We start from the raw sequence: 23,916 nt of genomic DNA on the forward strand, positions 1-23,916 counted from the left end.
TAAAAAGGGATATTAGCAAACTTTTAGAGATGTTGAAGGCAAATTAAAAAGATGATTTATTTGAACATTTGCAAGATAACTGAGAAAAACATTCTAATGTTTTGTATATGTAAAATCATCTTGAGTCGCCTTTTATTAGGAAACTTTCATAACTGATAGCAGTTGATTCTTAAGAGAACTCTGAGACTCTCTAAGTTCAGTTGAAACACCAAATTCTATTATTAAAGACACTTCAGTAATAATTAGGTAGAAGATTTTGCAGGGTTTTTTTTTCTTTTTTTTGTAATCTCTATAACCAATGGTCTCAAGTATTAAAGTTCCTAATTTTTAATAATGGTCTTAGGAAACGGTACAAATGTCCCCTTAAAATAGACCTTTAGAGGATTAAGTCTTTAGACTGGCAATTTTACATAAAAGGGGTTTATTTACTTTGCCACCAACTTGTATCTGAAAACGTATTATCACTCATAACGTACAGAGTAATGCACTGAAAGGAAAGTTAGTGACTTGCCCAAGGTTCAGTCCTTGGTTAATGTAGAGCTAGAATTAGAACATGACTTCTAACCGATTTGTCTTTACAATACTGTGCTTGCAGACAAACTCCGGAGCTTGGTTCTGTAGCACAGGCTTCAGGATTATGTTAACAGTTAATTGTGTGCAGTTAGTGTGTACCAGGTTCTGTACCCATATATCCTATAGATACTGTTACTGCCCTCAGACAAGTTAGGCACTTTGCCCTGTATAACCTTGTTAACTTCATGATACAACCAAAATTTGAACCATTGTGACATTTTGCCTTTCTAAGAAACATTTCCTTTGTAATCTCGCTGGTATTTGGATCTAGGTTTCCTCTTAGAAATTAATACTCACTCACATTCTTAGAAATTCTCAAGCCCATAGAACCCAGTCTCTTTTTCCCCCTTTCAGCTTTTTAGTTCATTTTATACCTTTTATTTCTTGTCTTAAGGCCTTGCGAGCACCTCCAGTACATTAAGCAGTGATAGTGGGTATCCTTATTTTATTCTTAATGTTAAAGGCAGTGCTTCTGACATTTGCTAATTTGCTGTAAATATTTAGTAGACCCCTGTCATCAAGTTATGAAAGTTTCTGTCAATTCCTATTTTCTAAAGCTTTTTTAAAAATATTGAATGGATTTTGAATTTGATTAGATGCTTTTTCTGCATCTATTGAGATAATCACTTGATTTTTTCCTTTAATGAGTTTATGTAGTAAATAAAATGTAAATATTTTCTATTGCTAAATCACCCTTGCAAATCTGGGATTAACAAAGCTTATTATGTGTTATCATTGTCTTCATTCACTTTTACAATCAATTTGTAACTACTGATTTAATTTCTTCTTAATAATAGGTTTATTCTTTTTATTTCTTCTTGAATCAGTTTTGGTAGGTTATGTTTTTCCAAGAATTCTTTGGTCTTTAAACGTATTGGCCTAAAGTTCATGATATGTGTGTGTGTGTATATATATAATATATACATATTTTTTTAGGCAAAGTCTCACTCTGTTGCCTGGACTAGAGTGCTATGGCATCAGCCTTAGCTCACAGCAACCTCAAACTCCTGGGCTCAAGCAATCCTTCTGCCTCAGCCTCCTGAATAGTTGAGACTACAGGCATGCGCCACCATGCCCAACTAAATTTTTCTATATATTTTTTGTTGTCTGGTTAATTTCTTTCTATTTTTAGTAGAGACGGGGTCTTACTGTTGCTCAGGCTGGTCTCAAACTCGTGACCTCGAGTGATCCTCCCGCCTCGGCCTCCCAGAGTGCTAGGATTACAGGCATGAGCCACTGTGCCCGGCCATGATATGTATATTCTTAAAACCTATATGAATGGATGTTTTCTGGTTTTTGTTCTTTTTTGTTTTTATTCACTTGGATATCCATTAAGGACCTCCTGTGTGTGTTTCCCTTTACATTAACTATTCCTGAAGTTTTTAGAATTGATTTTTTCCCTCTACTCTCTGTTACTTACCCAGGACTCCAGAAGACAGCGTCAGCATGAATCCTCAGGAGTCAAACTTTTTCATTTTATTTTTACATATATAAAAACACACATGTAATGGTTTAGAACTATTGTATATTTTATAATATATAACATTTTTTATGTATATATAAAATAAATAATATAAATATAACGGTTACAGGTATGTGATAATAAGTGTACAGAAATGTATGAATTTGTTATCACTTTAACATGGCTGAGTTGTTTGGGCTGAAGTTAAAGGGGAATTATTCCTACTTGAACGGTAATAATTGAAAAACTACTGGTAGCAACTTATTTAATGGAGGATATTGAATACTTTTGTTCCCTGAATATTCATCCTTTTTCAGTTGTAAACTTACCTTTCTGTGGCAAAATATTTTCCTAACCATTGAGGAACAAAATCAGTGAATTTCATAAGTCTTTCCTATATTAGTAAATTTCACTGCAGAAATATTTTGTAAGAAACCATACAGCTTTCCTGAATGTGTAATTTAACTGTAGTTGACTGATTATTTTATACCTTTATGTGCTATTGATACACATCATGACTATTTCAGGAGTTTTTGCAGTATCAGTCATTCTAAATAAGTTGTTCTCCCTTCTTCCCTTCAGTAAATTGCCAGGTGAACATGACAGTCTTGACAACTATTTTTGGAGCTGCGTATTCTTTGGGTATTCTTGTGAGAAGGCAGAACCCCACTAGTGTCTGTCAGTGTGGCTAGATGAGAGAAGGACTGGTTTTCCTTTTCTTTCATTTTCTATTCTAATCCGTGTTCAAATGGGAGATTGCAAGATCCCCTTTCATAAAGGGCAGAGGGAGAGGACTGGGGGGAGAAATCCTGCGGGGAGTTAGCTACGCTCCCTGCAAAAATTCGGGTCCCTCAGACAGGGGTCATCGCAAAGGATGAAAAAATAGTAGGAAACAGAAATAAAAATAATACACAGAGCCAAAGACATAGTTTATAAAGTAAAGATTTATGAAGATAGATAAAGCAGGGTGCCTGGAAGGTTACATCTCTTCCCACGGAAATGCAACCCAGACTAAAGTTTTACACAGATACTTACAGGGCAGGTACAGGTTTTCGGTTGCTGTGGGTAACAGGATTTACATAATAATAGGTAGTTTGGTTTAGGGTCAAAGTCTTCTATAAGGCTACTACAGATCCTTCAACTAACTCTATCTAGGTGAACAGTGAGTTATAAAATCTTCTTAGGGCAAACTTCTAAGTTTTATGATAAGGTTATTACTTTAGCAAAAACAGACATCGTGGCTCTGGTTATTGTGTATTAAAACATAGATTTCAGAAGTCAAACATGAGCTGTCTCTTACGCCATTTACTTTAACTGCATGGTTCCATCTGGGCCCGGCTCGGGCAGCATATCTTTATGATCAGCTGTCATCTCCAGTGGCCTGTCTTTGTTGATCAGCTCCAGCATCCGTGGCTCTAGGCAAGACCTGTTTTGTCTTTCAAAACAGGTGAGAGCCATAGGCCCAAATTGCAGCATCGCCTTGGAAAGCAGCTGCTACTGACCATTGAGACGCCCTCCTGAGGAGAGGCAGTTTTTGATATGTGAACTAACACGTTTACATTTTCCTTTAGGGCAAAGCCTTGCTTGACTTCTGTCTCTAAAAATATATGGGGCATTTCTATAAATCAGTATTTCTTAGGCTCAACAAAATCCTTTGTGAACCTCCTATAGAATCTTATCCTTAGCGATCCTTCTGTAGAATTTTGGCATATTTTAAATTGGATTGTGATCTAATGTTTGAACTGAGCAGTTGGTAGGTATGAGGAGGCTCATCAAGCATATTATGAAATGGTATGAAAAATACCTACTTACATATGTTTCTCGGTGGGTTCCATAGCTTTCCTTTGGTATTCAATTTGAGTTCTACTTGAGAGGTTAACAATCAATGTTTGTGTAGGGGGTTGAGGAGATTGGGGAGAGAGAGAAGAGGGGAGAAAGAAAAGGGAGAGAGATTCTGACTTACATCATTTTAGTCACAGAAGTATATATGAAAAATACTTTTTTAAAATGGAGTATTAAGAATTTTACCAAATGTTTAATAAAAATTAAGTTTGGAAGTCTTTAAGCTTTTCAGGAACACAGAGGCTTTTGGTTACCCAATTATAATTACACGAATTACAAGAAAAAGGTCTTGTTAGAAACTAAAATTTAAATATTTTTAATATTACATAGAAATCAAAGTTGTTAATTTATTTTCTATTTTGGGTAATGTGGAAAATTTAGATGGAAACATGTTGACAGTGTGACCAAGAATATATCTTTATTCAGTTCCTCTGAAGAATTTTTAAATGATTTTACTGCCATTGCCTTTTATGTATTTATTGACCTTTTGCTTAATAACTTTGGGTTGATTTTTAGGCCACCAACAAAATGGAAATGAAAGAGATTGCTAAACATAAGACACTATGGAAAATGAGTTCAACCAGTGAACCTTTGTTAATTACTGGTGTAGAAGTCAATCCTTTGAAGAAATTCACCATTCCCAAGATCAGGAGGACAGCTGGGAAAGGTAATAAGTCTGTGGAAGATAGGATTTTTTAAACTATTACTGTATCTCTCTGATTCTTAGTTCATGTTCATCTTTCATTTTGAATGATGTAAAATTAGGTTAAGGCAGATCTTTAATTCCTTAAACATGCATGTACTTCTGGCTGTGTACAAAATGGAGTAGACAAATCTCTCATCCCTCTCACTAAGTTCACCTAAAAACTTTGGACACTATATGCAAGACAAATGTCTGAAGACTTTCAAAGATGGAGGAAAAAAAGACCAACTATGACCCTGGAACTCAGGGAATGACATAGAAGTAAGTTCTCTGGATTTTTTTTTTGTTTCCTCCATATCTCAGACTGGATGCCTCCAACCCAGGAATGCCAGCTGACACAGACCACCCCCTCAAAAAAGCCCCAAGAAAAGCCTGTTCTCTTTTTCTAAAGGACTAAAAAATGGACAGCCTAGAAAGACGGAAACTTATTTGACATTAAACGTGCTGCTCCCTTTTCCTGTTGGGGTGGTGTCAGAAAAGGGTAAGTGGGAAGCCTGGACTCGTAGTTACCCTGACCAAGCAGAAACAAGGTACCCTTCTGCTTCCTTGTGGTGCCAATAGTTATCAGATGGGGAGCTTACCACATGGCAATAACGTATTCTTCTCCTTCCCATCCCCTGTTCCTGCAGTGTCAGTGGCTTTCCACCCCTGCTCTGTGGTGATGAGTTGCCCCCTTTCCACTAGGAGTAGAGTCATTGAATACAAAGTGGAGACCCTGGACTTCAGCCACATCCAGCAGTAACAAGGCATCTGTCCCTTCCCACAGTGGCAGTGGAGGATAAGTGAGGAGCATGGACTTCCACCCCTTTTCAGTGGTAACAGGATAACCCTGAGGGTGTCAGTAGAGGCCCTGTGGAGAGCCAGGATTTCAGCCCTGCATAGTAATAAAGAGTCAGTGCCTCCCTTTGCCTGCCAGCACGGTTTTAGTAAAGGCTTGCTAAAGTACAGAATTAAATATGATTGTGAGTCTTATAACAATACCCCAAATGACTAGGATATAATAAAAATAACTCACCTTAAACCACCAACCAGGAAAATCTCAACTTCAGTGAGAAAAGATGCTCAGTAGATGCCAATGCCAAGATGACACAGGTGTTAGAATTATCTGACAAGACTTTTAAAGCTGCCATCATAAAGATGTTTGTACAGCAATTACACTTTTGAAATAAATGAAAAATAGAAAATCTCATCAAAGAAATGAAATATATGATAAAGAACCAAATAGAAGATTTGGAGCTAAAAAATAAAATATTTGAAATAAAAACTCAATGGGGCAAAAAACTAATAGACCTGCAAGGAGAAATAAATGAATCCATTATGATAGTTGGAGACTTCAATACCTCTTTATTAGAAATGGACATATCCAGCAGACAGAAAATCAGTAAAGGCATAGTTGAACTCAGCACCATCACACAACTGGATATAATGGACATCCATGGACTATTTCATCCAACAGCAGCAAAACAGACATTCTTCTCAAGCTCACATGAGACGTTCACCAATATAGACCACATCTGGGCCAAAATACACGCCTTAAGAAACTTGAAATGATAGAAATCATACAATTTTTGCTCTCAGACCATAGTAGAATTAAACTAGAAATCAATAAGAGATAACTGGAAAATCTCAAAATGCTTAGAATTTAAACCACACACTTCTAAATAATAAATGGATCAAAGAAGAAATCTGAAGAGAAATTTTAAAATACCTTGAATGAAATGCAAAATTTTGTAGGATGCAGTGAAAGGAGTGTTTTGGGGGAAATTTATAGCATTGAGTGCATATATTAGAGAACAGAAAACATCTAATATCAGTAAGTTTCTTTCAAGCACCCTGGGAACACTCACAAGATAGATAATATGTTGGGCCATGAAACTTAATCGAAATCATACAGAATCTGTTCTCTCACCACATGCAAAGTAGAAATTAATAACAGAAAAATAAGTAAATGTCCAGATACTTGGAAAGTAAATATCACATTTCTAAACATTCATGATACTTCAAAGGGAACAAATACATAAACTGAATAAACATGAAAGTACAACATTATCAAAATTTGAGGGGCATAGTTAAAGAATTGCTAACAAGAAAATTTAGGGGCTGGGCGCGGTAGCTCATGCTTGTAATCCTAGCACTCTGGGAAGCCTAGGTGGTCGGATCATTTGAGCTCGGGAGTTCGAGACCAACCTGAGCAAGAGCGAGACCCGTCTCTGCTAAAAATAGAAAGAAATTATATGGACAACTGAAAATATATAGAAAAAATTAGCTGGGCATGGTGGCGCATGCCTGTAGTCCCAGCTACTCGGGAGGCTGAGGCAGAAGGATTGCTTGAGCCCAGGAGTTTGAGGTTGCTGTGAGCTAGGCTGATGCCACGGCACTCTAGCCCAGGCAACAAAGTAAGACTCTGTCTCAAAAAAAAAAAGAGTTTATATCACAAAATGCTTACATTAGAAAAGAGGAAGGGTTTCAGGTCAGTAATCTAGCCTTCCACCTTAAGAAACCTGAGAAAGAATAACAAGGTAGGCCCAAAGTTAGATGAAAGAAAAATCAGTGAAACAGAAAAAGCTGATTGTTTGGAAAGATAATTAAAATTGACAAGCCTCTAGCAAGACTGACAAAGAAAAACAGGTATAAGCCACAAATTACTTCTATCAAGAATGAAATGGGTTATCCTTAACCAACCTATAGGCTTTGTGGAAAAGTACAAACTACCAAAACACTTGAAATACTAAATAGATTATTTAAATAACCTTATGTCTATTAAATTTAATTCATTATTGGAAAAGAAATCTTAAGGCCCAGATGGTTTCACTGACAGAATTCTACTAAACACTTAAGTTAAAGAAGAATGCAAATTCTACAGAAAATAGAAGTGGAGAGAATAATTTTATGAGGTCAGTATTACTCTGTTTCCAAAACCAGACAAATATTATACCAAAAAACCACAGACCACTGTCCAGTGATCACTGATGCAGATACCTTAAATAAAATATAAGCAAATTGAATTGAGTATGTAAAATGAATTATTACACTAAAACCCAGTGGTGAATATTGTCTTTTACCACTCTTACTCAAAAAAGCACTGGAAGTTCTACCCAACACACACAAAGAAAACGATTAATAGGCATATAGATTGGAAAATAAGAAATGAAATCATCCCTATTTGAAGAGGACAGATGGTCTATGTAGAAAATCCCAAGGAATTTACCAAGAAAAGAGGAAAACCTAGAACTTAATAAGTTCAGCAAGGTCACTGGATACAAGATCAAATTACAAGAAACAAACTGCACAGTTGACCCTTGAACCACATGGAGATTGGGATACCAACCCACCCACCCACCCACAGTGAAAAATCCATGTAAAACTTTTGATCCCCCAAAACTTAATGGCCTACTGTTTTGACCAGAAGCCTTAATGGTAACATAGTTGATTAACACATTCTGTATGTTATATGTATTAAATACTGTGTTATAAAATAAGTTAGAGAAAAAAATGTTAAGCCTAAGGAAGGTAAAATATATTTATTCTTTAAGTGAAAGTAGATCAGCATAGTAGGGGCTCATCTCCCTCCTTGTCTTCACATTGAGTAGGCTGAAGAAGAGAAGGGATTGGTCTTGCTGCCTCAGGGATGGCAAAGGAGGAAGAAAATCTGCATATAGGTGGACCTGCATAGTTCAAGCCCGTATTGTTCAAGGGCCAATTGTATTTCTGTATACTAGCAGAGAACACCTGGAAATCAAAATGAAAAACAATACCATTTACAATAACTCATAAAATGAAATACTTAGATATAAATGTAACAAAATGTACAGAATTTTTGTGCTTTGAAGTATGAAATGCTGATAAAAAATCAAACAAAAACTGTATAAATGAAGAGATGAGCTGTGTTTATGAATTAAAAGCCTTAAAATAATGGTGTCAAATTCTTGGTAGTTCTTGTCAAAATCCCAGCAAGGCATTTTGTACATAGACAGGCTTATTCTGACATTTATGTGGGAGGGCAAAGAAACTATATAATAGTTAAAACAATTTTGAAATAGAAGAATAAAGTGAACTTGTTCTATCAAATGCCTTACTATATAACTACAGTATTAAGTGTAGGAGGTCCACATTAGTATTGTAGAAACTTAAATATAAATTGTTGCCCTCAGTTGTTAATAGAAATTCGAAGTACTCGTTTATTTTGTGTCTTCTATCAGACATACGCTTGTCGCTGTACAGATGACAATCAATGAGGAAACAGGAAAAAGACATGAACAGATTTTTCACCGAAGAGAATGTACAGGTGGAAAATAAGCATATAAAAAGATACTCAACATCATAGCCATTAAGAAAATGCATATGAAAACCACAATGAACGATAACCACACACCTGTTGGAATGGCTAAAAAAGAAAAGACTGACAATGCCAAATGCTGATGTGCATGTGGAAAAACCAAATCACTCATATATTGTTGGTGGGAATGTAAGATAGCACAGCCACTCTGGAAAACAATTTGCCAGTTTCTTTAAAAACTAAGCATGCAACGTGGTGCAGTAGCACTCCTTTAGACCCAGCTACTCAGGAAGCTGAAGCCAAAGAATGCTTGAGCCCAAGAGTTTGAGTCCAGCCTGGGCAATACAGCAAGACCCCATCTCTAAATAAAAAACAAAAACTAAATATGCAGCTACCTTATGACTCAGCAGTCATATTCTTGGGCATTTATCCTTGAAGTGAATCCTTGTGTCCACACAAAAACCTGTACATGAATGTACGTAGCAGCTTTATTTGTAATAGCCAAAAATTGACAACCACCCAGATTTCCAGTGAGTGAATAGTTAAAACTATTCCATGGAATACCACTAAAACAATGAAAATAAATGACCTCCTGATACACACAACAATTTAATTGGCTCTCAGGAGCAATGTGTTAAGTAAGAAAAATGAGATCTCCACAGGTCACGTACTACAAAATTGCATTTACAAAACATTCTTAAAATGACAAGTCTGGAGATGGAAAACATGAGTAATTTCCAGGATTTAAGGACGGGGGAGGGCAATAGGGATGGTGGGGAGTTTCAGTATGAACATACATATATAAAGGAGTAGCATCAGGGAGATCTGTGGTGATGAAACAGTTCTGTGTCTTCTAGTGGTTGTTACATGAATCTATGCATGTGATAAAATTACATAGAACTTAACGCAAGTGGGGGTAAAACTGGTAAAGTCTTAATAAGATCTGTGGATTGTACCAATGTCATTTTCCTGGGTTTGATATTGTACACATGTACAATAATGTCATTTTAAACACAAGTAATTACTTTCTCCCTTTTTTTCTTTAGTATACTTGTCACCTTGTTGCACCAATACTAGAGAGTATGGTTTTATACACGATACTCTTAACCAATGCAGGCTTGATGTAAGCTGTGACCTACAGTCATCATGGCAGTTTGGGGATACAAAACTGGTTCACAATGAGGAACTGGAAAAAAATTTTAGTGCTAAGAGGTAAGCTATGATCTAATAAACAAGTTTGAGATTTTGTTTTGTTTGTTTTTTAGTGTGGAGTCTTATGCTAATTTATTTCCACCATTTGCGATTTAATAAGTATTACTGAGATAAGTGCAGATCATTATTGTTACCTTCAGTGTTACCCTTCATAACATTGAAAGCTAAATATGAGCTTTGATTGGTAAGTTTTATACATTAATGAAGTCAGATTTCAAACACCCTTTTCCAACTTTGTAATCCTGATAAATTTTTAAGAAGTATGCATGAACACACGTATTAAGCAGCCATTTTGTGGATCCCTACCTCACCCCACAGGTAAAAGAGCAGTTAAAGTAATCAGAAAATAACTTTTTTCTCCTCTTGAACCCAACCCTTGAGAGACTGAATTGATGTTTTAATTTGAAAGGATTGTATCTGGCTGTGTCCAGCTATTCCACCAGAACCACTCTTTCTGGGTTGATGTCACTATTTCTGACACTTAATTTTTTAAAGTTCCTCTTCAGCTTTTTGGGAAAGCACATTACATTATTGTTATTTCATAAGAAAGAGTCAGAGCATATGCAAAGTTCTCATTATAAGTAAGCATTTTATATTTATAGATCTTGTGTGAGCACAATTTATTTTAGCATTTTCATTTTCTTCTGAATTTGTCTCCTTTACCATTTCACACTTTTAACTTAGAACTTAAGTATAGCTTGATAGACCCACACGTGGAACTTACTTAGGAATGTTTTGGTTTCTGTGTTTTTTAGAATCAGTTCCTCTTGACTCAAACATGCTGCCACACTGGTGTCAGTTTGGAGATTTGGAATTGGTGGGAATGACAGTTCATTGTGGCACATTATCTTCCCTCTAAAAAACACAGCTTTCACGGTGGAAAGGACTGGATATATCCTGGATCTGTCCAGATTGAAAGAACAGTTTCATCAAAAATAAATTCTTGGCACTGTTCTTTGATTTTGGTTCTTTTAGGCATTTGAAATTTTGTTGTTTCAACCAGTTATGTCTCCTTACTAGTGTTACAGAAAAGTTAGAACAACTACTCAATGGTCTAAGACATGTTACAATTTTCTAAATGACCAACAGGTATAGGATTTACTGTTTTCTTAGGTATTTGCCCAAATAGACAAAAACTCATTTGTTTCCCATAGTACTTTATAATATTTTTGTAAGACTTACCACAATATATTAGTTTGTGTCTTATTCCCCTAATGTATTGTGTTATACTTGTTTTTGTGTCTATAGTGTAAGATGGAGTCTGGCAACACAGTGGGTGCTTCAGTGTCAAATTAAGTTAAACTTTTATCTCATTTTTAAAAATGATGCTAGGAAATGATGCTAGGAAGTACCCTTAAGTGGCCTTACAGCACAGGTGGAAACAAAAATAAAAGGAAAGTAAACAGATTGGTTAGCAGAAGAGACTAACAGAATAGGAAGAAGAAAAGAGAAAGTATTAATAACATTGACTACCTCTGGCTTTTATTGTCATCACTTCTCTTAGAGGAAATAACAACGTCATAAATCTGCGGTCTCAGGAAAAGCAATAGCTCCAAAAAGATACTAATCTCCACTTGTTATCTGTAGTCTATCTACCCCTTACATGTGAAGTCAGCACAAACACATTTATAATCTAAACGTGTGTATTTGATCTTTCATTGAACACTTGCCTGCCTACTGTGTCAGACATTATATTTGATAGCCTTAGGGAAAATGAATAAAGTTTTCTCCTCATCCCTAAAGAGCTTACATTCTAGTAGAGAAGATATACAGCTAAATATAAAATAATACGTCATAATAAAGATACAAGTACACTGGCGAGAGATTGATTATTCTTCTGAAGAGTTTTGAGGAGTTAAGAAACTTGAGCTGGCCTTTAATGGGTAAGAGAGAATCTGAATTCAGTTTTCCTTAATTCTTTTGCCCTATTTGTATCAGTTTGGCCCTTTGTTGTTTTAAGATAACTTTTAAACATTTCAAATTAATGTGAAAGGATGTCATTTTAAACATTGTCAGTATTCGGTTTGATGTCTTTAGTTGAATTTACTTTCCATCCCAGATGAGTAGTCTGAGTCATTCATGTTTAATTTTAGCCATGTTATCAATGATTGGTTCCAAGAATGGTAAGAACTAAACTACTCTGGACCACTGACACACTGCTGAGGAAAGATTGGCTGTGGTCTCTGGGAAAGAGAAGCCAACCAGCTACTGGTAGTGGCACTCTTGGGATAGTAATAAGACCTAGTGTTAGGATGACCCTAACGCTAAGGACAGCCAGAGATGGGAAAAACCTGGATCCCTGATGATATCTGGAGTCCCAGAATCAGTCAACCCTGATAAAGACTGCCTGATTTCTGAACTTCTTGTTTTGAGAAGGTAGTCTATTTTTAAGCCATTTTGAATGTGTTTCTGTACTTGAAGTCAGTGATATCTCAATTGGAACTGAACTTAGTATACTGGGAAAGACGTATGTTCAGGTAAGAGATTCTAAAATACGGATTTAATTCAGGGGAAGAAGTCAGTAAGTATCCTTACTGTTCCCAGATGGGAGGTTGGTGATTATCTCTACTTGGGGCAAAGACCATGTATTTCATGTGGCTGTAGTTTAATTATACAAAAACACTTGAACATATTAGAGTACCTTCCTAAGACCCAGGAAAGATCATTTTTTTAAAATCATAGAAAATTCACATTAAATGAAAAAGATCCTTTCTGTTTGTGGCCTAGTTTCATAGTTCAGCTTGGCAAGATGAGCTTGAAGTAGAGAATTCATTTCTTAGAAGTTAGTGTGAAATATGGTTTTATAGGGAATGAGATTTAGCAGGAGACAAGTCTGTGGTAAAGCACAAATATGTTGCCTTAGGTCTTTCCCAGATACCTCCTTTTAAATATTTTCTGTCTGGTAAGTGGAACTACTCAACTTTATATAGTGAAAATACACAGTCATGCGTTGTTCAACATCAGGGATATGTTCTGAGAAATGCATCGTTAGGTGATTTTGTTGTTGTATGAACACATCATAAAGTGTATTTACACAAACCTAGATGTACCACACACATAGGCTATATGGTACAGCTTCCTGCTTCTAGGCTATAAACCTCTGTACAGAAAGTTACTGTACTGAATACTGTTATATAAGCAGCTGTAACACAGTGGTAAGTATTTGTAGATCTAAACATAGAAGGGGTACAGTAAAAATACTGTATAAAAGATTTTTAAAATGGTACACCTGTATGGGCACTTACCATGAATGGAACTTGCAGGACTGTAAGTTGCTCTGGGTGAGTCAGTGAGTGAATGTGAAGGCCTAAGATGTTACACTACTGTAGACTTTATAAACATTGTACGCTTTAGGCTACACTAAATCCATAAAAAAATTTCTTTCTTCAATAATAAATTAACCTTAGCTTACCGTAACTTTTGCTTTATAAACTTTAAATTGTTTTTCATTTTGACTTTTTGTAACACTTAGCTTAAAAGACAAACACATGACACAGCTGTACAAAAACATTTTCTTTCTTTATGTCTTTATTCTATAAGCTTTTTTCTGTTTAAAATTTTCTTTTTTTACTTCTTAAACTTGTTTTGTTAAACATTAAGACACAAGCACACACATTAGCCTAGGCCTACAAAGTCAGGATAATCAATATCACTGCCTTCTACCTCCGCATCTTGTCCCACTAGAAGGTCTTCAAGGGCAATAATGTGCATGGAGCTGTTGTCTTCTATGATGACAGTGCCACCTCTGGAGTACTTCCTGAAGGACCTGCCTGAGGCTGTTCTGCAGTTGACTTTTTAAAACAAAAAATAAGTAGAAGGAGTATACTCTCACAATAAAAAGTATAGTTAGTAAATATACAAACCAGTAACATGGTGGTTTATCATTATCAAGGTATATGTACCATACATAATTATATATGCAATGTTTTAATACAACTGGCAGTACAGTAGGATTTTTACACCAGCATCACCACAACTGTTACTAATGCATTGTGCGAAGATGTTATGATGGCTATATCGTCGTCACTGGTCACAGGAATTGTTCAGCTCCATTATAATCTTATGGGACCACTGTTGTATATTCAGTCCATTGTGGACCAAAACATCTTATGCAATGGATGACTGTATTTTAAGTGCATTCTGGGGAGAAGAAAGTTTCAAATTGAAATCCAGTAGGTTAAGGCCATAGTAGTTTTAGAGCCTCAGGTGGTGGGAAGCTCTCAGAAGCTTATTGCCAGGAGACAGAAATTCTTAGTCTCAACCATTGTCTAAACAAGATCTTGTGCTATGGTTACGGTTACTAGCCTTTGGAATTTTGAGAGCGAGGAATCCCAGCTACTACTATATAGGAAGGATATACTCTATGCTAAGGGGCAGTTAACACTGACCATTGTTGTCATTCTTCACGTTTGTCTATTTAATTGTAGTTATCCTCTTTTTTCTCCATCAGTGTGTTTTGAGTATAGGTAATTTGAGCTTTTAACCATATGTTGCCTAAATGGATCTTGATTATATACATCTATATCCAGACCTGTTGGGAATGAAGGCATATCACTTACATCGTGTGGATCTGGAGTTAGATGTAATTAGATGAAACTTTGGGTTGTTCCCTTCTGTGAGGTGGATTAAAAGTGCTTTGTTGTAGGCATGAGTATTTTTGAAACTGTGTGTTGGAAGAGTGGTTTCTATAAATAAAGGTTAGCCAAATGAGTAGACTATATTAGACTGCAGTTTTCTAAACAATTCTAGATTGTCTCACGTAATTAGTCTAAACCATTCTTTGTCCAGTTCCCTTTGCTTTATTGGTTTACTGATGTACAGGTGTAGTCATTATAGTTCGGTAGAACACAGCATGAGACTTGTTTGGAAATCCTGAAAAGACAAAGTCTGTGTCTTTCCTGGTGGCTGTGAGCAAGGAAACCTGTAGGCCTAGTTGTTACTGTGGTAAGTAGCATAATGCTCCCCTAAAGATGTCTACGTGTGACTGTGTTATGTGGTAGAAAGGACTTTGCAGATATGATTGAGGTCACAGATGTGTAGGTGAGTGATTATCCTGGGTTATCTGTGTGGGCCCAGCTTAATCACATGAGAGTTTTGTTTTTGCAATGTCCGTTTTTATTTTATTTTTCCATTACATGTTTATATTGTATAGTGGCGCATGAACTTTTAAAAACAGAAGAGGGAGACAGAAGAGTGGACCAGAAAAAGGAGATATAAGAAGATTTGAGAGGGACTCTCAGCCTGCCTTTGTTGGCTTTGAAAATGGAGGAAGGGGATTATGAGCCAAGGAATGTTGGTAGCTTTTAGAAACTGAGAAGGCCCCTTAGCTAACTGCCAGGAAGGAAATGGGGACCTCAGTCCTACAAGTGCTAGTAATTGAATTGACAACAGGAAAATGGATCTTCCCGCAGAAGCTCAGAAAGGAACACAGTCCAGATGACACCTTGATTTTAGCACAGTGAGATCCACATCTGGCTTACTGCCTACATAACTGTAAGATAATAAATTTATGCTTTTTGATCCACTAAGTTTGTGGTAGTTTACTATAGCAGCTGCAGAAAATGAGTACACTCATCTCTAGACTTGTGTGAATTAGCGCATTTCTCACATTGCCTTCGTGCTTAGGTTTTGTTGAATCCCATTTTCTCCTTAGCTGTCTTTTTTTCATTTTATGTATTATACTTTGGGCCACCTGGACAGTGGGTACTTAACACTAGTAATCTAGTGGATGGATTTGAAAACTATTAAGTTCCCTTTCAAGCTCTCCAAAGAAATAACTTCATTTTCTTTAACTCTTTTCTAAAAAACACATTTACTTGAATACTTGGATTCTGTCCTTTAGACACCCCCAGTAACTAAATGCCTCTTGTGTATGTTTGTTTCCGGTTAGAACTGGAGATATTTCCCAGTGTTTCATTTACACAATAAAAAATTGTTGATTACTATGTGCAGGTTGTCTTGGAACCTGTTGTGGATGATGTATTAGTAATTAACTATGACATAGGCATTCCATCTGAGGCACTTACACCTTTCCTCTGTTGTAGTTGGTTTCAGTTGGGAGACAGTTAATTAAAAGTCTTCAGAAAGATATACAAGATTCCAATCCTATTTCTACCACGATAGTTGTACTATACTAACTTTATGATTTCTATATCAATATGAGTTTTCTCATCTAAGTCTTTTATATTTATTTACTTAATATTTAATAAAATAGCTAAAATGACCAAAATGACAAACCCACAAGCAAGAGTATAACTACAAATTTTAACGCTTGGAGTGCTTGGTAGATTTTCAGCTTTCTACTCTAGAGTTTAAGCTATGTGTAAAGTTCAGGGTTTGACAAGTTTTGACATCTATTCCTCATTAGTATTGCTACATAAAAACATGGGAAGACATTTCTGGAAAACTACTTTTAACTCTTACATATTTTTTATATTTAAGATAATAAAAATATCCTATTAGCATTGAATCTGGTGCGTATTGCCTCTTGGTAATACAGCAGTTTATTTATGCTAGTTACTCATATTCCTAGGTGAATACGTGTTATTGTATTCAAAAGACTGTTCAGGCTCATTTTATCTATTTTCTCTGATATGGAAGTCTTAAGACTTAGAGTTTCTGTCATTTAACAGTGTGACATCCAGAAATAGTTCTATTTAATAAAAACTATTTTTATTGGTCATTTTTATTATCTAAGTCATATTTAGGCCTAAATGTTTTTCAAATGTAATTCTGAAAGCATATTTGAAATTAAAAGTATTTATCAGTATTAACAATATAAAATTCCAGGGAATATTTTCTACTTTAATTTACAGTGGTTTTTGTAGCCCTAGATCAGATTTTTGTTATATTTTTTCATTCCACTAACTCCCTTAAGGTGATGTAATAATGACCAGCAAGATGACTAGGTAAAAAAAAAAAATTGGCCCAAAATGTCAGTGGTGCCGCACACTCCTGAAAAACCCTGCTGTAGGGTGTGTAGGGTGTACATTATATATCTTTAATTTACCCTGGTGTATCTTCACATAATATAATATTCATATGTAGTGTAAGAACCTTTATACTTCAGTTTTCTCCCTCCCTCCCATCCTCTGTTGTATTGTTAGTGTTTCCATGTGGGAATTCCTTACAGGCATTGCTCAGAAAGTTAATGTTTTTCCAAATCCCAAGAAAAACCAATGAAGAAGTCAAATATGGGGAACAGTTTTAAACTTTAGCAGTTTAATTTAAGGAATTAAACTTTAACAGTCAACAATCTTAGTGGTTCATAGAATCTACGGATACGAAGTTGAAAGCAAGAGCTGGAAATGCAGACATGTGGAGCTAAAAGTTAAGGTTGACGTTTCTGGGTAGTAGGAGAGAAGTGGTCATGATCTAATAAGCCAGTCTTGCTTTGTAAATGTTGCCATTTATTTTCTGATTCTGTCTACTGTTAATGGTAAGTCATTCTTGCAAATAAATATTAATACACTTACATGCATGATACACTTTATACGAATTCTGTGAGTGATGTTCCAGGAAATAAATTTTAGAAGCATGTGGGTTTCAAGAACAATTTTCCTTTTGTGGTATATGCATTCCTTTGCTGGGTTCTGCAGGTTCATCATTGCAAATAATCATTTGGAACTAGATTTCTGCACTAGTGTCTGAACCTCTGTTGTACCACCTGATGTGGCAATTCCTGTTACTTCTTACTCCTGAAACAGCCATATAGAACACCCTATCTAGTCTGTCAATTAGGGGAGATGGATATATATTTTATATGTATGAATGGGTCTTATTATGGAAGTAGTAGAATCGGGAGTATCTTTATTTCAGATTATAATCTTTTCTGAGGATGATTCATAATTTTCTTACTGCTAAGATAGGAGCCTGTAATCAAATATTAGTTTGTTTCTACAGATTGTCTAGATCCCTGAAGAATGGAGAATGTCCCTAATAATTGTGTGTGTGTGTGTGTGTGTGTGTGTGTGTGTACACCTATGTAGGTAAAGATACAGAGCAATATGTAGATAGAAACAGATTTCATTTAGGAAATACACATTCTTCCCTCCGTAACACAATTAGCAAGAAGTTGAGCTCTGGAACCTGACAAGAGTTGGCCTATATAATTCCAACTCTGTCACTTTGCTACTTGGGCAAGATTTAACCATGTGAACCTCATTTTCCTCATTTTTAAAATGTGTATAGCGAGAACAAAATGACAAAATGCATGTAAAGCTAAAGACTTTCTACTGGTTATATTTGCAGCATTCACAAAATATTAGCCCTTATTGTTACAGGCCAGTGATGATAATATTCATAAATCCTAGACAAGTAATCTCGAATTTGTTCCTTAGATGATTTTCAGTCTAACTTATCATCAGAAGGTAGTGATACCTCTGAATATTATGAATTCTTGCTTTCTAACTGTGGTAAGCTGAAATAATTATCTTCTTGAAAATTCTATTGGTGTTTGCCTTTAACTGCATGCATTATTTGTTTTCTTTTAGGTCAGAGATGCGTGACAGTGGAAGACATGGCAGAGAACTTGAAGAACATTTCTGTTTTTTAGCACTTCCACAAAGTGATGTGACAGAGATATGTCAGAATGGGATAAGTACTAAAGCATCTACATTGAAGATATTAGGAAATCCTCTTCTTGGAATTTATATATTTAGACATGTGGATGTTGCCTTGAATTATGCTCATAGTCAAAGCATTACTGTAGAAAGCATTATAATTTTTAAGGTAGGTAGCATAAAACAAATATATTACATATATGTAAAGGGTTTGCTTTAAAGTGACCTGAACATATTTCCCTTTAATATAAATTATTAGTTTTTAAATTTTATAAAATAAATAATTACTGTTTTGTCATCATCATTCAAAAATTTTCCCTATTCCTGACTCCTTAATTGGGTGTGCAGCACAAAGCAAAAGTTCAAGTAAGCAAAGGCTGCCTTCATCATCTTTGTCTTCCCAGTATATATCTTTTTCTCTCCTGATTGACCCTCTTTTCTTTCACTCATTTGTTCATATCATAATGAATACATAGTGTTTTAAGTGCTCTCCTTTAAAACATTGTATTATAACAATTTTGGTTTAATATTATTAAACTCTTTTATTTTATTTTAATTAATATAACAATGTTAATTTCTTAATTTTGATAATTGTGCCATGATTATGTAAGATGTTAACTTTCGGAAAAGCTGGGTGCAGGGTATACAAAACCATTGAACTTTTTCATATGTGTGGTGTTTATGGTAGAAAAAAATAGCCATCATGAAGATGTCCAACAATAGTGCATCATGAATTTATCATACATCCTTTCTCTGGAATAATATGCACCAATTGCAATTAGGTTTACAGAGTTTTTACGGACATGAGAAAATGCTTACGCAATCATGTTAATTGTTGTAAATATTAAAATTTAAAATATGGGATATCATTAAGATGATGTAAACTTTACAGATTAAGAAAAGGCAAATCTTTGGATCTTGACAATATAGTTTTCTGTTCTTTCTAGTTTTCTAAATTAGCATTTTCCAAATATTCTATAATAAGTACATATTTCTTTCCAATTTTTTTTATTGTGGTAAAATACACATAACAACAGAATTTACTATTTTAGCAATTAAGTGTAAACTTCAATGCTTTTAAGTCCATTCATATTATGCAGGCATCACCAACCATCCATCTCCAGAACTCTTTTTCATCTTGCAAACTGAAACTCTATACCCGTTAAACAACTACCTTTCCCCTTTTTCCTCCAGTCCCTGGCAACCACCATTTTACTTCCTGTCTCTCTGATTTTTCATTACTCTAAGTATATGAGATACTAAGATATTAAGGTACTAAGTGAAATAAGCCAGTTACAAAAAGACAAATACCGTATGATACTCTAAGTATATGAAATATTTGTCCTTTTGTAACTGGCTTATTTCACTTAGCCTGATGTCTTCAGTTCTCATCCATGGTGCAGCATATGTCAGAATTTCCTCCTAAAGGTTGACTAATATTCCATCATATGTATGTGCCACATTTTGCTTATCGATTCATCCAGTGATAGGCACTTGGGTTAATTCCATACCTTGGCTACTGTGAATAGTGCTGCAATAAATAAGAGTACAGATATCTCTTTGATACATGGATTTTCTTTTTTTTATTTCAAAATATTAAGGAGGTACGAATGCTTTTGTTAACATGGATACTTTTTATAATATTTAAGTTGGGGCTTTTAGTGCGTCCATCACCATAATAGTATTTATCTTACCCAGTAGGTAAGTTTTCACCCTCATGTCCTTCACATCCTTGCCCCTTCTTGGTTTCCAATGTCTTTTGCATCTCTGTATGCCCAAGTGTGTCCATCGTTCAGCTCCCAGTTATTAATGAGTACATGTGGTGGTTCTTTCTCCATTTCTGAGATAGTTTATTAGGATAATGGTCTCCAGTGCCGTCCAGGTTGCTGCAAAAGACATTATTTTATTCCTTTTTATGCATTAGTAGTAATTCGTGGAGGTGTATATGTATACACATTTTTTTTATCCACTCAGGAATTGATGAGCACTTAGGTCAATTCCACGTCTTTGCAGTTGTGAATTGTGCTGCAATGAACATTCAAGTGCAGGTGTCTTTTTGATAAAATGAGTTCTTTTCTTTTGGGTAGATAGCCAGTTGTGGAATTGTGGGATCAAATAGTAAGTCTACATTAATTTCTTTGAGGAATCTCCATAATGTTTTTCATAGAGGTTGTACTAATTTGCAGTTCCTCCAACAGTATATAAGCATTCCTTTCTCTCTCTGCATCCATGCCAGCATCTCTTGTTTTTTGACTTTTTAATAATGGCCATTCTGACAGGGAAGAGGTGGCATCTCATTGTGGTTTTAATTTGCATTTCCCTGAACAAAATGTTGAATGTTTTTTCATGTGTTTGTTGGCCAGTTGTGCATCTTCTTCTGAAAAACTTAAGTTCATTTCTCTGGTCCACTTTTTGATGGACAAAAGTGCTTTTTTCTTGCTGACTTTTGAGTTATTTGTAGATTGTAGATGGTAGCCCTTTATTGAATATATAGTTTGTGAATATTTTCTCCCATTTTTGTAGGTTGTCTGTGTACTCTGATTACTTCCATTGCTATACAGAAGCTTTTTAATTTGATTAAGTCCCATTTTTTATTGCCGTATTTTCCTATAGGATCTTAGTCATAAATTCATTGCCGAGGCTGATGTCTAAAAGAGTTTTCCTACTAGAACTTTTATGGTTCCATGCCTTACATTTAAGTTTTTTATCCATCTTGAATTAATAGTTATGTATGGCAAGAGATAGGGGTCCTGTTTCATTCTTCTGCATGTAGCTCTCCAGTTTTCCCCCCACCATTTTTTAAATAGGGTTTTCTTTCCCCAGTATATGTGGTGGTCTGCTTTGTCACTGATTTTCTTTCTTTTGGATATATATCCAGCAGTGAGCTTGTGTGATCATGTGGTAGTTCTATTTTGAGTTTTTTGAGGACCTTCCATACTGTTTTCCACAGTGGCTATACTACTCCACATTTCCACCAACGTTTGAGTGTTCCCCTTTCTCCACATCCTCACTAGCATCCGTTATTTTTTGTCTTTTGAATAATAGCCGTTTTAACTGGGGTGAGATATATCATTGTTTTGATTTGCACTTCCATGATGATTAGTAGTAATGAGCATTTTTTTATATACCAGTTCTCCATTTGTATGTCTTCCTTTGGAAAGTTTCTCTTTAGGTCTTTTGCCTATTTTTTAATTGGGTTTTGTGTGTGTGTGTGTTTTGTTTGTTTTACTTTTGGGTTATTTGGTTTTGTTGAGATTATTTTGACCTCAATAGCAAAAACAAACAAACCCAAATAATCCAATTTGAAAATGGATAAAAGACCAGAAGAGATCCTTATATATTCTGGTAATTAGTCTTTTGTTGGATGGATAGTTGGTAGATATTTTCTCCCATTCTGTGGGTTGTCTTTTCACTTTGCTGATTGTTTCCTTTATTGTGCAGAAGCTTTTTAGCTTGATGTAATCCATTGTCTATTTTTGCTTTTGTTGCCTGTGCTTTTGAGATGTTACCACAAAAAATCTTTGCAAAGATCAGTATCCCTTAGCATTTTCTCCAGTGTTTTCTTCTAGTAGTTTCATAGTTTCAGGTCTTACATTTAAGTCTCTAATCCATTTTGAGTTGATTTTTTTATGTGGTGAAAGATAGGGATCTAATTGTGTTCTTCTGCATATGGATATCCAGTTTTCCCAACATCATTTATTAAAGAGACTGTCCTTTCCCAAGTGTATGTTCTTGGCACCCTTGTTGAAAATGAGTTAGCTGTAGGTGTGTGGATTTATTTCTGGGTTCTCTATTCTGTTCTGTTTGTTTGTATGTCTGTTTTTATGCCAGTACCATGCTGTTTTGGTTGCTATAGCTTTGTAGTATAATTTGAAGTCATGTAGTATGATGCCTCCAGCTTTGTTCTTTTTCTCAGGATTCCTTTAGCTGTTTGGGGTCTTTTGTAGTTACACAGGAATTTTAGGATTGTTGTTTCTGTTTCTGTTAAGGATGTCGTTAGTATTTTATAGAGATTGCATTGAATCTGTAGATGACTTTTGGGTAGTATGGACATTATTAATTCTTTCAGTCCGTGAGCATGGAATATCTTTCCATTCTTTGTGTGTGTCCTTTTCAGTTTCTTTCATCAGTGTTCTATAGTTTTCCTTGTAGAGATCTTTCAGTTCTTTGCTTAAATTTATTACTGGGGATTTTATTTTTTTATACCTGTTGTAAATGGAATTGCTTTCTTGATTTCCTTTTTAGAATGATCACTATTAGCATATAGAAATGCTACTAATTTTGTATGTTTATTTTATGTCCTGTAACTTTATTGAATTTATCAGTTCTAAGAGTTTTTTGATGAAATCTTTAGGTTTCTCTAAATATAAGATCATGTCATCTGCAAACAAGGATAATTTGACTTCTTCCTTTCTAATTTGGATGGCCTTTAATTCTTTTCTCTTGCCTGATTGCTCTGGCCTCGTATTTCCAGAACTTTGTTGAATAGAAGTGGTGAAAGTGTGAGCATCCTTGTTTTGTTTCAAATCTCAGTGAAAAGCTTTAAGGTTTTTCCCATTCAGTATGATACTAGCTGAGAGTTTGTTATAGTATGTTTCTTCTGTACCCAATTTTTTGAGAGTTTTTATCAGGAATCTCGGATTTTACTGAATGCTTTTTCAGCATCTGTTAAAATGATCATATGGTTTTTGTTCTTGATTGTGTTGGTGTGATGTATCACATTTATTGGTTTGCATAATGTTGAACCATCCTTGTATTCCTGGGATGAATTCCACTTGATCGTGATGAATGATCTCTTTAATGTGTTAGTGAATTCAGTTTGCTAGTATTTTGTTGAGGTTTTTTGTTTCCACCTTCATTAGGGATATTGGCCTGTAGGTTTTTTGTTGTTGTGTTTGGGTCTCATTTTAACATCAGGGTAATGCTGGCCTCATGGAATGAGTTTGGAAGTATTCCCTCCTCTTCAATTTTTTGGAATAGTTTGAGTAGAATTGGTATTAGTTCTTCTTTAAACGCTTGGTAGAATTCATCAGTGAAGCCATCTGGTCCTGGGCGTTTTCTTTGTTGTGATACTTGTTTTTTTAAATTTCAGAATATTATAAGGATACAAAAATTTTGGCTACATGTAATGCCTTAGCTTCTTCATCCAAGCCAGGGCTACAAGTGTGCCCTTCCCCCATACAGTGCACTCACATTCATTTGTTGTGAGTTTACCCAGCCCCACCACCCCCTCCCATCTGACCGGCACTCAGTGAATATTACTACTATGTGAGCACCTTAGTGTTGT

At 35.4% G+C, this 23,916-nt stretch overlaps 1 protein-coding gene across 1 annotated transcript in view; it reads left to right on the forward strand.

Moving 5' to 3' along the window:
* The first annotated feature begins 4,405 nt into the window (after positions 1-4,405).
* TEX15 (testis expressed 15, meiosis and synapsis associated) overlaps positions 4,406-23,916 on the forward strand; it is a 46,297-nt gene continuing 26,786 nt past the window's right edge. Inside the window, exons 1-3 of the mRNA XM_045535461.1 lie at positions 4,406-4,544; positions 9,903-10,068; positions 18,561-18,798. Of these exons, the coding sequence (XP_045391417.1) occupies positions 4,406-4,544; positions 9,903-10,068; positions 18,561-18,798 (543 nt within the window). The remainder of the gene's footprint in view (positions 4,545-9,902; positions 10,069-18,560; positions 18,799-23,916) is intronic.

This window comes from Lemur catta, chromosome 22 (assembly GCF_020740605.2).
Source record: "Lemur catta isolate mLemCat1 chromosome 22, mLemCat1.pri, whole genome shotgun sequence".
NCBI classification, from domain to species: Eukaryota; Metazoa; Chordata; class Mammalia; order Primates; family Lemuridae; genus Lemur; species Lemur catta.